Source organism: Prionailurus viverrinus, chromosome B2, assembly GCF_022837055.1.
Source record: "Prionailurus viverrinus isolate Anna chromosome B2, UM_Priviv_1.0, whole genome shotgun sequence".
NCBI lineage: Eukaryota > Metazoa > Chordata > Mammalia > Carnivora > Felidae > Prionailurus > Prionailurus viverrinus.
The window spans coordinates 119,210,977-119,227,328 of record NC_062565.1 but is presented as its reverse complement, the minus strand read 5'-3'; the positions used below and the strand labels follow the sequence as shown (position 1 = coordinate 119,227,328).

The 16,352-nt window shown below is 40.8% G+C and overlaps 1 protein-coding gene across 1 annotated transcript; it reads right to left on the bottom strand.

The window, feature by feature from the left end:
• Positions 1–739: 739 nt before the first annotated feature.
• Positions 740–12,010, bottom strand: ARG1 (arginase 1). The gene is given in 9 exon segments (XM_047859683.1): positions 740–1,251; positions 1,473–1,609; positions 2,050–2,154; positions 2,476–2,570; positions 3,767–3,926; positions 5,488–5,675; positions 5,678–5,691; positions 8,116–8,188; positions 11,954–12,010. Coding segments are annotated over 9 exon segments (996 nt in total). The 3' UTR covers positions 740–1,084.
• Positions 12,011–16,352: the final 4,342 nt, after the last annotated feature.

The window sequence follows — 16,352 nt, the reverse complement described above, 5'->3', positions numbered from 1 at the left end:
TGTTACGTATATAATATACTGAACTCTTACAATGAAGCTAGAGAGAAGAAAATGTTATTAAGAAAATCCTAAGGACAAGAAAATACATTTACAGTACCGTATGTATCAAAAAATTGTGTGTAAGTGGACCCATGCAGTTCAAACCCATGTTGTTCAAGGGTCAACTGTAGTTTACTCTCATTTATTTTCTCCACTTTCCTCACTATATTCCATAGCCAAGATGAGTTTTCAGGGTGTTCAAGGATTTCAGCTAATGAGATACACTCTAATTGCAATGAGTAAAAGTGAGAAGTTTGGAAGCCACAGATCATTTTAAGTGAAATTCCTATCCGAGTTAGATCTTAGAAACAGTAGCAATTTGATTTCTTTTTTCTACCTCCAGGGTAGGCCTCCAGAAAGCCTACGTGAATAGAAGCTTTGCTTAAAATATAAACCAACACCATGTCTGAGGTTTTTACAAAAGTAAAACATGATCGTCAAACATTAATGAATGTGGAGATTCCCCAGGCCCTATCATTGCCCATTTTGCAGTTGAAGAAACCAGAGCCAGAGTTTCATTTCACCAGGCTTACAGAATTTTGAGGATGATGATTTCACTGTGGCTTTTTAAATCCTTAGCAATTCCATGTATTTAGAAGCATGTAGACATGAGAGAACCTTAATATAGAGAGTTTATTATAAAAATCACATCTTTTGAACAACATAAGAATATGATCCCTTTCAGGTGGGGTGAGCTTAATCTGCTGACATCAGGAGTCCCATTCTACATGTGTGGGCTTAAACAGGTGTGTGTTTGTTTTTAATGCCAGCAAATTTTACTTGGAAGTTAGCGTATCTTTCTCTAAGGATGTCTTTTGCCAAAATGGGAAATACAAACTTCAATTTCACAGAAGTTAGAATGTCCAAGTCTTGAATTTCATACCAGAGGGAATTGATAGTTTATACTAATTTTAATAATAATTACCAAGGCAGAAGATTTTTTGGAAAGATCAAATCATTGGGGCAATAGCTGTAAGCTTAAGTAAGTTATTAGATTGGCTAATTATGACATTAGCTATGAGATTTTTACATGGCATGTCCACATTTACTTAGGTGGGTTAAGGTAGTCAATAGGCTTATGATTACCCTCCCGAGCAACTCCAAAGCAAGCCAAGGTTACTGTTACTGCTGTGTTCACTGTTCGAGTTACTTCTTCCGGTGTCTTCCCCAGAGATGGGTTCACTTCCATTATATCTAATCCTGAGAGTAGCCCTGTAATAACAAAAGAAAATAATGTAATTTGTTAAACAGTTGATGTTTTTAGTTCGTAACCTGACTTGAAATATTACCCAGGAGTGTAAAGAGGTGGGGATTGCATCATACGATGGGCATTCTGGAAGTGTCCAATGGGCCTTGACTTTGAGATCAGGGGGTATAAATCTATATTGGCCATGTGTACACTTGCTTCTTTATTCACCCCAGTTTTTACCTACCTGTTTTGTAAATTTCTTCTGTAATGTAGAGACCTTCTCTGTAAGTCAGACCTCCCGGGACTGGTGTGCCAGTAGCTGGTGTGAAGGATGGGTCCAGTCCATCAACATCGAAGCTCAAATGAATTGGCCTTTTCTTTCTTTTAAGAGGTGGGAAGGACACTCAGCTTAATTTTTTTTTTTTAATTTTTTAATGTTTACTTATTTTTAGAGAGAGAGAGACAGAGTGTGAGTGGGGGAGGGGCAGAGAGAGAGAGGGAGTCACAGAATCTGAAGCAGGCTCCAGGCTCTGAGCTGTCAGCACAGAGCCCAATGTGGGGCTCGAACTATGAACCATGAGACCGTAAGCTGAGCTGAAGTCGGACGCTTAACCAACTGAGCCACCCAAGGCACCCCAGGAAACTCAGTTTCCAGTTAGTGGTTTAATATGTAGTACATAAATACAGTTCTTACCTTGTTTCATCAAAAGTAACAATCCAGTGAAGTTCTATGATTTTATATAGAGTCCTTATTAATAACTTAACATCTATTAACATCAGTAGTAAGTCTTTTTAGTAATATTTACAAGGATCATACCTACCTTCCTAGTAGGTAGCTGAGTGCTTCTTCCATCACCTTGCCAATGCCCAGTTTATCCACTTCAGTCATTGAAAAATACTTGATACCCAGAGTTTTCAAAATATAGCTATGAAAGAGGAGATATTAATATAACCTACAATTAATAAAGAGTCTAGTTCTATGCACTACTGTTTCCTTTTAAAGAAAAGATCGTTGTGGTATGATACATAAAATATTTGAGTTCTGTGACCTATATGTATATATCAATGTATTTTTAACAGCACGCCAATATAAAATTCACCTGAGTTATATACATAAATACTTATATGGATATATAGATATCGATATAATGCTTGGTACTTAAAACAATTTTTGTGTCACAGGTTTGACCAGCATGAATGCAAAAGGGAGAAAGCAAAGGTAAATCGCATCAAGGAATTAAACTTACTGTTCCCCAGGATCCACGTCTCTCAGGCCAATATACACAATATCTTTGGCGGATATGCAGGGAGTCACCCACGAGAATCCTGGTACATCAGGGATCTAAAATTGCAATGTTTCCATTTGGTTAACATGTATGATTCTTGAGCAGATCTTACCTTAGAAGAAAAGGGCACTTATTGGACTGCGTAGATCTTACATTTAGAACACGAGTTTCAAGGAAATCATTAAAGACAGTACAAAATTCAGAAGAGAATGCCTGCCTCCCCTTGTGGCACTCTAGATTTGCTTACCCACCCTCACCCTGTGGCCCAGACCTGACCTGAATCATTTGTCAGCATTTACCTGCTCTGTGCCCCATTCCACTGGACCCTGTTTTCCCAAAACTCTGCCATAAAGAAATCAGTGTGCTTTCATTACTTTTGTAGCTTCCTTCTTTCTCTCATCAGTAAGGACTTAATCCCAGAGGATGGCTTAGAGTGACTGGGGGAATTTTCGGGCAGCCCTTTGGTTGCTTTCCAAATGTCCCAGAGCCAGGGATGGCTGTTCCCATGTAAGTTTATAAACCTATCACTTGGTCATCAGTTCTGAGCCTTCAACAAGGGGATTTGCATCCCCAAGGATCATCATAAAGACCAACATACTACAGCTATATCAATAAAAATTGTTTTATTGATATGCTACAGAATATCAATGAAAATTATGAACCACAATGTTAAATCTGGAATGTCATATGTGTTAGAAAAGAAGTTTATAGGGAACAGGTGGTAGTTCTTCTTCTTGCGATGTAGATATGAACTTCCCACAGTAAAGATGTTAAGTAATAAGCCATTGTAATCCACATTTTAAAACACTTTTGAAAATTCCCATGACGTGGAGGGGACACTCGGTAAGAATGAGAGGCTGTGTGGCATGCAGTAGGAAGACGTAGGTTGTCGGAGACCGGTTTTGGCCCTTGCCTTGCCATGTACTTGGCATGTGATCTTGAGCAAGTTATAACCTCTGAACCTCTGCTAACTTGCTTATATAAAGGATCACTTTCTGCCCCACCTACTAAATAGGGTAGTTTAAAAATCAAAAGGGAAGATATATGTAAGCTCAGTTTGCAAACTACCATGTACGGCAGAGGCACAGAGCCTCACTACCCTTATCTGCCACCCTTTGCTTATTGACTGCTGAGAAAATGGATTGAGATCACACCACAAATAAGACGGCACAGGGTTCTTCCTTCCTTTCTATCTCCTGAACTTCTGTAAAGCGATGATTCTTCTGTAATAGAATACCAACCAGCCTTTTACCTTTCCTTTTAGTTCCTTCAGGAGGAAAGACACAGGTTGTCCGTGCAAGTTCCCACTTGTGGTTGTCAGTGGAGTGTTGATATCAGTGTGAGCATCCACCCAAATGACGCAGAGATCTGGGTGGACCCTGGCATGGCCAGAGATGCTTCCAATCGCCATACTACACAGGAAAAAAAAGTTTGTGTAAACATCAGCTTTGCGGTTTATGACATCCATCATATTATTAACTCAGTGCTCTCACTTGGTTTTCCTTTAAGTCAAAATGGCTGCTATTTCTGACAGATTTTTAATTAGAGCTGCCAATTGAAAGAGAAATGATAGCTTATGTTAATTGCTAGCAAGTTATGTTTGCATCAATGGCCTTGCTAAAAAACTTGTGATTTTTTTGTTTTTTGTAAACCACCTTCCAATAAAATTGCAAATTATTATTTAAGCCAAAAAAATAAATCTGTATAAAACACTAACCACACGAATTCCTTAGCACGAGACACTATTTAATTCTCAATATTGTATCAGGCTGATTTTCTGTACTCTCAATTCTCTTGGTAAATACTTCATTCTCTCAAGTGAATTGCCACAGAATCCTTCCATTTTTCCTAAAATCCAATTATTTTACAACTGGAGAGTATCACTGAGAAATCCTTGTATGCATTTCAGCCAGGATATCCTGGGTGCTTACTCACTGTTCAACACTCAGATCCTCTGCTTCAAGTTTGAGTATTGATTACTCAGCTTGATGTTTGTTTTCCCTTCAGATTTCTTGTCTTGAGGCTATTTGCCGCTCTTAAAATTTCCACTTACAAATGTTTCCACTTAAAAAGAAGGTGAACCCCAGTTTCTCAGCTGAGTTTTAGGGGAAACCAAGGAGCTGAGGTGATTGACTCTTACATCAAGAGTGATTGTAATGTTGTACTTTCTGATCTGATCAGACTTCTGATAATGTATCCAGCGACCTTGAGGGTAGACGTTAAGAAGGCTGTTGCACAAAAATATTTTTGCCACATTTATAATCGTGGTAATTTGAAAATTACCTGAGTATCTGACAATATGGATATGTATAGTGGTTTTTAATACCTTGATGAAAAATTATGCAACAATAAAAATTATGCCTATCTATATCATGAAGTAACATAAGGAAATCTGTGCTTTAGGTTAAGAATAACGTATAGGATAACACACGCACTTGGTAAACAAAATCAGGTACAATAAAAACAGTATGGCAGGAAAGAAATATGCCAGAATTTCAGTTTCATTTGAAATGGTTGTTAGGAAGCTAAAATTATTACAGTCTTATTTACGTGTGTGTATGTTTCGAGAATTTGAAAATATTACCTTTATAATGGGCAGCATAGACTTTGAATGGTGACTTTAATAAGTTGTTTCTATTACCCTATTATTGTATCAAGTACAATGAGCTGGCTGTGACTTCTTCATGCTTATTTATTTTGGAATGTAAGTTTGTGTGGAATTGTTTACGCAAATCCATTCATGTCATGTATTTTCTGCTGTAATAAAGATAACGCAAGACTTCAAATAGAGGGGAGTCTGTGTCTCCAAAAGAAAGTAGCAACCAATGCAATTAAAAGGAAAAAAGGCAGAAAATTTGGTATAAAGCATTGATCAGTGCTTTCCCTTTCATATTTTCTCTCTCCTCATGGTTTTGGTCATCCTCCCTCATGCCATTTGTGCCAGACTTCATGGAGAAAAGCATTAAACAAGACCTGTGGTCTCCGCCCAGCACCAGGCTGGTCCTTCCATTCTTCTTCACCTCTGCCACCACACCAGCCAGCTGCTCATTCGCTTTTCCCACAGACCTTGGATTCTTCACAATTTCAAAGGGAGGATCATTAGGGACGTCAACAAAGGGCAGGTCCCCGTAATCTTTCACATCACACCCTGTAATTAACACCAAAAGTTTCAGGTTACTACATAAAAAAAGATGACAGTCTGTGTACAATGATTCCAAATTTACAAAACTGCACTTTTATAAGCAAAGAAAGCATCTGGAAGGGCTGTAAAAGTTGCAAAGGCAGAAGAATCCACGTCTACTTTTGCCTGACGTCACCCTCTCAGCTGTACACCGGGGTCTCGGTCAATACTTGTGGAATCAATCCAGTTAGGCTGGACGCTAAAGTATGACAGCGATAATCTGGTTTGGGCTTAACGAGTGGCTTCTCTGTCTTGATCTCTGTGTGGCCCTCTCTCTGCCTATGTTCTTTCCACCTTTGCAATAAGCGTGTCTTGTATTTATAATAAAAAATAGTTTTTTTAGAAGAATATGTGTGTGTGTGTGTGTGTGTGTGTGTGTGTGCATTTATGCCCAGAAGGAAATACACTAGTATTTTCTAAGTTTCCTGACTCTGTAATTAACAGTCCTTGGTTTCAATCCAATCTGTCACTTGCTGAAGTAGCTCAGCTCTGTCCTCTGTGCACTGGACCTGCCTCAGTGGTGGTATCAAAATTCAATAAGTATATTATCTGCAATGAGCCTAACACTTCAGTGAACTCAGGAAATAAAGGCTTTATTATTATACTTTTATAATAGGGAGAAATTGCAGGTAACCCAAAGTTCCTAAGGCATGGGTGCATTTGCTAGAAAGCCTTGCATTAAGCTTCAAGGTACAGAGAGCTTCATGTAAAACTGACATGGGACCAGTTCAGTGTTCTGATCTAACTAGTCGTTGTATATCGTATTTATTATATGCTTGCGCATATCCATGATTCAGTAACACCTTTAAGAGATTTAACTTGATATGAAATCTGACCAAATGATGCTTGTTTACTGAGACACTAGTCCAGTCCATTTACCCAACATTTCTGTTCTCTAGCTCCCTCCTTTTTTCAGCTTCATGAGGTGTAATTCTTATTTACTATTTCATTCTTATTTAATTAATTCTTATTTACTATTTTATTCTTATTTAATTAATTCTTATTTATTATTTACTAAAATTCACTCATTTTAAGTGTATAGGTCAACGAGTTCTGGAAATCTATAGTCTTGTAACCAGCACCATAATCAAGATTCAGAACACTTCCCCTATGCCCCCTAAACTCCCCCATGCCCCTTTGCAGTCATGCCCTGCGCCCACCCCAAGGTAGGCCCCCCTGCTGGTCATCTTGCTGTTGCTGTGCTTTTGTCTTTTCTAGAATTTCACGTAAAAGCGGTCGTACAGTAGGTAGTCTTTTGCGTCTGGTCTCTTTCACTTAGCATGTTGTCTTTGAAGTTCATCCATGTCCTTGCCTGTGTCAGTGGTCTGTTCCTTTTTATTGTTGGGTACTATCTTATAGTACGGATGTACTACTTGTCATTTATCCATTCACCAGTTGATGGGCATTTTGTTTTCTTTTCTTTTTTTTTTTTTTGGCTATATAAATAATGCTGCTAGAAACATTCAAGTGCAAGTCTTTGTGGGGATGTGTTTTCACTTCTCTTGGATAAATACCTAGGAGTAGATTTGATGGGTCAAAAGGCAAATGTATATTTTTTGGAGAAACTGCCAAACTGCTTTCCAAAGTGGCTCTATCATTATACATTCCCACTGGAAACGAGAGGGTTCCAGTTGCCCTGTGTCCTCTTCGATACTTCATCAGGATGTTATATGCAAAGACAACATCTGCTTTAGCCTGTACTTTTAAATTCTATATCATTTTTCCTTTGTCTGCTCACGTATGTGTATGTGAATGTATATGTACGTGCATACGCACATATACACTATGCAAACACCAGGTACTATCATCATCATCATCATCATCCTCGACATCATCATTTATTTCCTTTTATAAACAGGCGTCCTCTTGCTAGCATTGTACTTCCTGCTGCCCCTTACTTTTCATTTGCAAATCCCCCACCTCCCTTACCACCCACCCGACCCCAGTTCTTGCACACAGATTCTCTTATACAGTAAAAAGTTTGTCTGGAAAGACAAAATACCTGAGTGAAGATATTCATCCAACAATACTTACTGAGCATTTTCTCTACACACTGCCATATATATATATATATATATATATACACATATATATATGATTGTACTTATATATGATTGTACTAGTTATCACTAGTGCTGCAATTCTGTGTGATAAATGTCATTCCAGATATACCCCGTTCCAGCAGGAGCCTGTACCTTTTTTTTTTTTTTTTGAGAGCACATGAGCACACAAGTTGGGGAGGGGGTAGAGGGAGAAAGAGAGAGAGAATCGTAAGCAGGCGGCACACTCAGCGTGGAGCCCAACTCGGGTCTTGATCCCACGACTCTGGGTACATGACCTGAGCGAAATCAAGAGTCAGCACTTAACCAGCTAAGCCACCCAGGTAACCCAGGCTGATCGTCTTTCAATGGAAAAATTACCTTGTTCTTTAAGTTTCTCAAGCAGGCCAGCCTTTCTCAATACGGTAGGGCCTTCTTCCACGCCTCCTCGTGGCTGAACAATTAAACAATAAAATAATTCAGATATGATCAGCTGCCCACAATAGAAACTCTTCTCATTATTTAACCAGTTGAGTTCCTACAGAGCCGGGAATTTACACCATCTCATTTAATCATCACAGCAAGGCAGACTAAATTAGTCCTATGTTAAAAATGAGGATCTAGAATCAGAGAGGTTATAGAGTTCTCCTATGGGCACACAGCTAACAAGTGGCAGAGCCTTATTTCACATCCAAGTTCTTTGGATTCCAGAACCTGCATCGCCTCTCCGCATGACAGACACCATGTTATCAACATGGTGAGCACGTATTTTGTGCGAAAGCACTCTGATAGAAAATCATGAAAAAGAGAGGGCTTCTTTCTTGGGGTAACTCATAAGCTAATATGGAATTTGTATATTGAACCCCAATTACGGTACTAGGAGAGTTACTTCAATGCAGATACAAGATGCCGTGACGACAAAAACAGGCTGCTCCTAGCTCAGGTGGGGACAGAGCATGTGTCAGGTAAGGCTACATGCAGTAGGTGACATTTCAGCAGAGTCTTGCAACACAAGTAGGTTTTCAGGAAAATGGATGGTGGGATGGAAAAATACTGCAAACCCAGGGGAAAACTTGGGTAAAAGCATAAGGGAAAAAAAAAAAGCAAGGCAGGAGAGCCCTACGTGCATGTCCTCATGGCAGTGAGTTAGCAAGCTCCTGGGGAGAAAGCAGGCAGCAGAACGTCATCACTTGGGAGCTGAATCCACAAAGACCAGCCCAGTATTTCAGGTTTTGACCTGCTTAGGCACCATGGACAAGAATTCTCCTCTTGCTGTTTTTACATCAGAAAAGCAAACACACTTCCTTCTTGCAATAAATCCTCTCTAGACTCCTGGCAGAATAGAAGTCTAAAGAAACAATTTTCTTATGCACCTCTCTGATTCTAATTTCCAACAAGGCTTTTAGACACAGAACGTTATTTTGCATTGTCCCATGAGATGTGCCAAAAGGCTCATGTGTCTATATCCCTGGGATTGGGGCTATGGCACCAAACGAAGCAAATATTTCTACCTAATTCCAGATGACTCACCCTGGCTGCTAGGCAAATCTCAATGTCAAATTCCTGTTCCTGACACACGTTGCTCCTTTTCTCCATTCCCTTCTTGAATGACTACCCTCCCCCCCCCTCCGCCCCCACACACACATCCTTCATCAAGCAGATATAATTTCCCTTTTTTTAAAACTCAATAGAGTGCTGCTTGGCTCAAGTTTTGCCTTTGGTTTTGTACTTGCTTGCTTTGTCTTTCCTCCTTATTAGATTTCAGTCCAATGTTCTTTCCACTTGCGGCGCTACGTGTTGTAGTATAGGGCTGACACTTAGTAGGTGCTCACAGATTGTCAACTTGAGAAAACTCCCTGGTCTTTTCCCCTTTCCTTTCAAGCTTTAGAACAAGTCTTACAGATGCCTTGGTTGACACTATATCTGCTCTAACACAGTGGTTACATTTCCCAGAGTGACTCTTTCCATCATTCTTTATTTGTTTGATTCAAAATGCTTCTCACGATTGGTATCTCCTCATTGCTTGGTTTATCCGCCCAGTTTGGAAATCGTTTTGTTAGCTCTACTGACTCTGAGGCTGGGTCCAGATCCCTAAATGCCCACAAGTGTGAAGTATGCTGTGGCTCTACAGGCATCAACACAAGTCAGGTGCATAGGCTTTGAATCATACAATCCTGTCTGGAACCACACAGCCAAGGCTAGCAACTTAGCAAATTACTAAACCTCTCTGATCCTCAGTTAACTATAAAATAAATATAATACCTCATGTTTTGCCATCGCCTCTCCCCCACCCCTCACTGCCTTGCGAGGGAGTGAGGCAGGGGACGGAGGCTTTTCTCAGACTCAACCTTCTCCTCATCCTAATCCTCTAATTCTCTCCTTTGCCTGTTTGTCAGACTTCTACCTCCTTTAGGTAAGGAGAGATGCTAATATGCTGGCCACCATTTCCCTCTATGCTATGGCTTAGTGCAAAAATATCTCTGCCTCCTTACTACCACGAGACAGTAAGCTTCGTTCTCATGGGGCCATTAATAGGGGAAGAGCTGTAGGGAAAAACAAAAAAAAAAAAAGAAATACCAAGAATGGAAAATGCATCAGGCTGTATTTCAAAATACTATCCCCTTTGGGGCGCCTGGGTGGCGCAGTCGGTTAAGCGTCCGGCTTCAGCCAGGTCACGATCTCGCGGTCCGTGAGTTCGAGCCCCGCGTCAGGCTCTGGGCTGATGGCTCAGAGCCTGGAGCCTGTTTCCGATTCTGTGTCTCCCTCTCTCTCTGCCCCTCCCCCGTTCATGCTCTGTCTCTCTCTGTTCCAAAAATAAATAAACGTTGAAAAAAAAATTTTTTTTAATAAATAAATAAATAACAAAATACTATCCCTTTGAAGGGCTATCCCTATCAGCATAAGCTCCTCTGCTGAGGTCCAGGGGCCAGAGTATGCTCAGGCTGTTACCTCTCTCCCTCGCTCCCTCCCTTCGGCCTCCCTTCCTTCCTTCTGAAATTTTTTGTTTTCCTCCCTCCTTTCCTTCCTTTTGGTCAGCTATTTTAATTCTGTCTTTGCTAAAACCTGTCCCAAGAATAGGCGAGTACATTGTGGGTTTTGCGATTAACCCCAGCACTAGAAGAAACATTTCTCCGTCAGCCAAATGTCCCCATGATTCGCGAGAGGGCTTTAAAGGACTAGGAGGGAAGTGCTGCCGTATTTACTGACAGTCCAAATGCAGTTTTAGTCTCTACCCTCTGACCTCTCCCAATCTGTTTTGCAATAAAATGCCAGAGTGCCAAGCGCAGGTTCAAAACTAAAAGGAGCGAAGTACGGCCTACATGGGCAAAGAGACAAAGAAGACCCCGTTTGAAATAACAACAGTGACAAAGTTTCACCCCTAGGAGTTTCAATTCGCTTTGTCAGGTTGCCTTTGTTCTTGTTCTTTATTTCCCCCTTTAAGCACAGATGCATCCTGGAGCCTAAGGTGTCCATAATCACATTCTATCTGCCAGAATGAGTGTGCCCAGGCAGAAGAAAAGACCATGTAATGAAATGTTCCTGGCATGTGTTGGCAATCAGGGAATTTCATAAATGCATCGGTCCTTTCAATACTGCCAACTTCCAGTTGGATTTTCTTTTCTTTCTTTTTTCCTCCCTCAAAAAGGGCTACACAAAGGGTTCTGCCCAGCCCATGAACTAACACTTTCACAGAAGCATTAAAGCCCTCAAATGTTGTGAATCAGTCACAAAGTTGCATGAAGCAATAACATTTAGGTTATGCAAATTACAAGAAGTCTGAAAATTGCTGCCAATCTATGAAATGGCTCTAGGCATTAATACATCCCTAAACCAATGTGTTTTCTTAAAATCCTCTTGCTCTCTACGTATGCACTGTAAAACCCAAAACCACAAGAACATGGAAATCTCAGTGAATAGCTATAATACAAAAATAGTCCATTTCCATTCAAATAAAAAATATGTTCTCTTAAACAATAAGAAGAAAAACTTAGTAGGTTCAAATAGAACGGGCTGTGGCTGAGATTAGGAACCACCAGGATAGGTGACATGGTGATCATAATTCTACAATGTTGCAAAAGGGTAAGAAGACTTTAAAATATATATTTCAGGCCCAGTTGCACCAGGGAACTGAACTAACCAGACATGAACACTTTCCTAATTCTAAAGTCTGAAACTCTGTGATAAATTCCAGTTATTCAAAGCCGGGTGTTTTACTCACCTGGCCCTTTGAGAAAGGCACTCCGATGATCCCAATGGATTTTGACTTGGAACTCATGCTCTGCCCCCTTTCTCCGCTGCACTGAGTTCTCCAGCCAGGCACCGCTCTCTACAACCCTCAGTGACAGAGGACACACATTTTTCCCCCCCATTTATAACTGGGTCGAATCTGTTTACCTTATTCTAATGAGGAAGACTGGCTCCACCCGCTGCACCAAAGCATGACAGGCAAACCGGGATGTCTTGCGAATTCTTCAGACCTGGAATCGCCACGAGTCTTTGGAGTCCAGGTCTCTAATTAAGTGAGATTATTCATGTCACCGGTTCATCCATTTTACAAAGTCAGCTGAATGACTGGACTCTTTCCTGACCACAACCTTGATTTCCTAATCATGATAATCTTTTTTAATCACAACCAATTAATCATAACCACACAAGTAGCACCACGGTTCTAGCTGTGGCAACTCGGGGCAGGGCACTTGCCTCCTCCAGGCCTTTGAATCCTCCTGTGAGGGACAGGGCTGGGCCTGGTGAGTCGGTGTCTCACTTCCGCTCCAGTCCTGCAACGCGGAGTTCAGGTGTCACACAGGAGGATTAATGTTTAACCCATGGGACACGCCTCAGACACCACCAGGGTACAGAGGCAGGGAAAGCATATGATTTGCTTTTCTGGTCATTACTTAAAAGGAAAACGAATTACCTGATTCCTAACCCGAAGATGTTACCGTACTCATTTTGAAATACGGTGTGCAGGAAAATAACAATTTTTGGAAGCGTAAGGTCCTAATCAAGACATAGAAGTAAAAAGAGCCAACATTAAGTTTTTATCATGTGCCAGATGCTGTCCTGTTTTATATTATATCATTTAATCCTTTACCAATTTCACAGCAAGTCTGTTCCATTTTATGATAAAGACACTGAAGCTCAGAGAAGTTGCCAAATACTATGCATAGGTGATAGGGAAGAGCCATGATTCAGTCTTAGGCATTCTGGGTCCACCCAAACACTAGGCTTTACACTCCAAACACGGGTGAAGCGCCAGCTTTCTGTGCCTGTCAAACCTGTGTGTCCTTGGAAGTTATTTATCATCATGCAGAAGTATGAATTTAAAAGAAATGCACCCTAAAAATTCCTCACAATTCAAACTGATACCATGGACATTTAAAAGGAAATTTCATTTAGTAGAAACTAATGTCTTTTTCCTATTAACAGAAGAGAATATTGTGGAGTATTTAAATGCCATAAGGGCAGGAAGCGTTGTCTGCTCTATCCCCAGTGCCTGGAACAGTGCTGATATGTAATAGCCACTCAATAAGTATTCATTGAATGAGCAAATCAGGAAACCAAGGTCTCACAAGTCTATCTTGATAGGACCTTTTCTAATTAGGCTTCTTTTTTTTTCAGAGGTTTATTTATTTCTTTTGAGAGAGAGAGAGAGAGAGAGAGAGAGAGAGAGAGAGAGAGAGAGAATGCAGGGGAAGGCGAGAGAGAGGGAGAGAATCCCAAGCAGGCTCTGTGTTGTCAGCGCAGAACCTGATGCAGGGCTTGATCTCACAAACTGTGAGATCATGACCTGAGCTGAAGTCAAGAGTTGGATGCTCGACTGACTGAACCAGCCAGGTGCCCCATAACTAGGCTTCTTATCTTTCACTTGTGAATTGGTCTATGTATCCTAGATATTTACTTGTGGTGTTTTGCATAGCTAGGAATTCACTTCTCATGGTGTTCATGTTTGCAAATAGCTATTTCCAATCTATCACTGTTTACTCTGATAACTTTGCATAGGTTATCACTGAAAAATCTTTCATTTTGAAATAGACACTTGAATATTTCCCCCTTAGGGCTTTGTGTTTTGGCAATTTCATTTAAGTCCTTCCTACTCCAAAATCACAAAATGTATCTCTATATTTTTTTTCTGTTTGCTTTAGAGTTTCCTCCACATCTAGTTCTACATCCACTTTTACACTAATTCTTCCATCTATATTTTTCCCCGCACAGTCCACCAGTTTCCTCAACAAAAACCATTGAACAATCCATTTGTTCGCCACTGAGTTGTATCTCCAACGTGCACTAGGTTGCCCTAATGGCATAAGTCTGTCACTGAGTTCTTCTTTTCCATTGGCTTGTTTCCCTGTGGCCGCACCGGCTCCCTCCCTGTTTTATTATCATGGCTGTGTGGTATACCTTACCATTCTTTGGGCAAGAGTAACATTTTTGCTCTTCTTTTTCAAAGGTGATTTAGCTACTGCTGTGTCTGGGTGGCTCAGTCGGTTGAGCATCTGACTTAGGCTCAGATCATGATCTCACAGCTCGTGGGTTTGAGCCCTATGTCAGGCTCTGTGCTGACATCTCAGAGGCTGGAGCCTGCTTCAGATTCTGTTTCTCTTTCTCTGCCTCTCCCCCACTTGGACTCTGTCTCTTTCTCTCTCAAAAATAAACAAATTAAAAAAATTATTTAGCGGGGCGCCTGGGTGGCGCAGTCGGTTAAGCGTCCGACTTCAGCCAGGTCACGATCTCACGGTCCGTGAGTTCGAGCCCCGCATCGGGCTCCGGGCTGATGGCTCAGAGCCTGGAGCCTGTTTCCGATTCTGTGTCTCCCTCTCTCTCTGCCCCTCCCCCGTTCATGCTCTGTCTCTCTCTGTCCCAAAAATAAATAAACGTTGAAAAAAAAATTATAAAAAAATAATTATTTAGCTACTTATAGGCCTCTATTCTTCTACATATTTAGACCAAGTCATTAGATTCCTAAAAAAGAACCCTCCTGGAGTTTTTATTAAATTTATAGATTAATCCATAGGGATTTGCTTTCTTTCAAATGTTGTTGTCAGCATTTTTTATTTTACTCTAACATCCTGAAAGCTGCTTTTATGCTAAGGGGAGGTCGCCTTCCTACTGTTTGATCCATTGATCACAACCCTTCAAACCAAGTAAAACTATCTCTTGACTGCCATGTCTTTCTTGGGTCCTCCATTGTTTAGCCTCAATATCCCCAAATACCTCACTTGGTGTGTGTGTGTGTGTGTGTGTGTGTGTGTGTGTGTGTTACATAACTACTACTGTTTTCCAGGTTACTAACCTAGTCACTCTTCAAAACATCTTCTGGCTTCCCTGTGCCCTCCTTAAGTAAGTGGCTCCATCCAGAACCACATGCATACCTCTAGATATAGATGGAGTCATCTGGCCCATCAAAGAAAAAAAATGGCAATGCTTGAATCTTCCAGGTCACTGATAAAAATGTGGAAAATGGCAGCACTTACATAAGAGCTTCTTGGCATTCCACTGGAAACCTCAACTCAGGCTGGCATAGCTCCATTAATTAATCACCAATCCATAGGTATAGCTGTCCTAAATCCCCAACTTAACCACTTCATCTTGTCCATAAGGACATCATAAGGAAAACTGCCAAGTGTGTCTAATTCTTGCTATGCTTTGTCTGCTACCTTTTGTCATCTACCAGTCTGACTTCCCAGTCAAAAGTAATGAATTGACTTTGATGCATACTGTTCTTGGAAAATATGCCAACATCTGGTGATCCCTGCTTCCCTCTGCCCATAAACACAAGCCATGTTTTCAGTCTCCAAAGTTGTCATCTCAGGACTTCCAAAGGAAGAAGACAGAGGCTATCTTACCTGTGTCATCCCATCAGGGCTCCACTTTTTCCAGGCCAACTCTTTTATTTATTGTAGAGTGTGTATATAATACATGCATATCTCTCTCTATAGATATATAGATATATAGATAGATAATAGATATAGATATAGATATAGATATAGATATACATATACATATACATATACATATACATATACATATACAGTGTTGTTAAAGCCCTTTTCCTAACAATACAAACCTCTTAACCAATCTCTTTCTCTCTCTCTTTTTAAAATTTTTTTTTTCAACGTTTATTTATTTTTGGGACAGAGAGAGACAGAGCATGAATGGGGGAGGGGCAGAGAGAGAGGGAGACACAGAATCGGAAACAGGCTCCAGGCTCTGAGCCATCAGCCCAGAGGCTGACGCGGGGCTCGAACTCACGGACCGCGAGATCGTGACCTGGCTGAAGTCGGACGCTTAACCGACTGCGCCACCCAGGCGCCCCTCTCTCTCTCTTTTTTAAATCCTGTCTGGTATTTTCCTGAGAATGAGATCGCATCTTATTTGATTATGATTCAAAGCCAGTAGGATGAGAGTTGACACATGGGCCTTTGTACTAGTTTCTTAAGGCAAAATACCACAAACTGGATGACCTAAGACAGCATAAATCTACTGTCTCATCATTCCAGAAACTAGAAGTGTGAAATCCAGGTCTTCCTTGCCTCTTCCTAGCTTCTAGTGATTTCTCAGCAATCTTTGCCATTCTTGTTTTGTAGATGCATCACTCTAATCTTCCCGTGGCATTC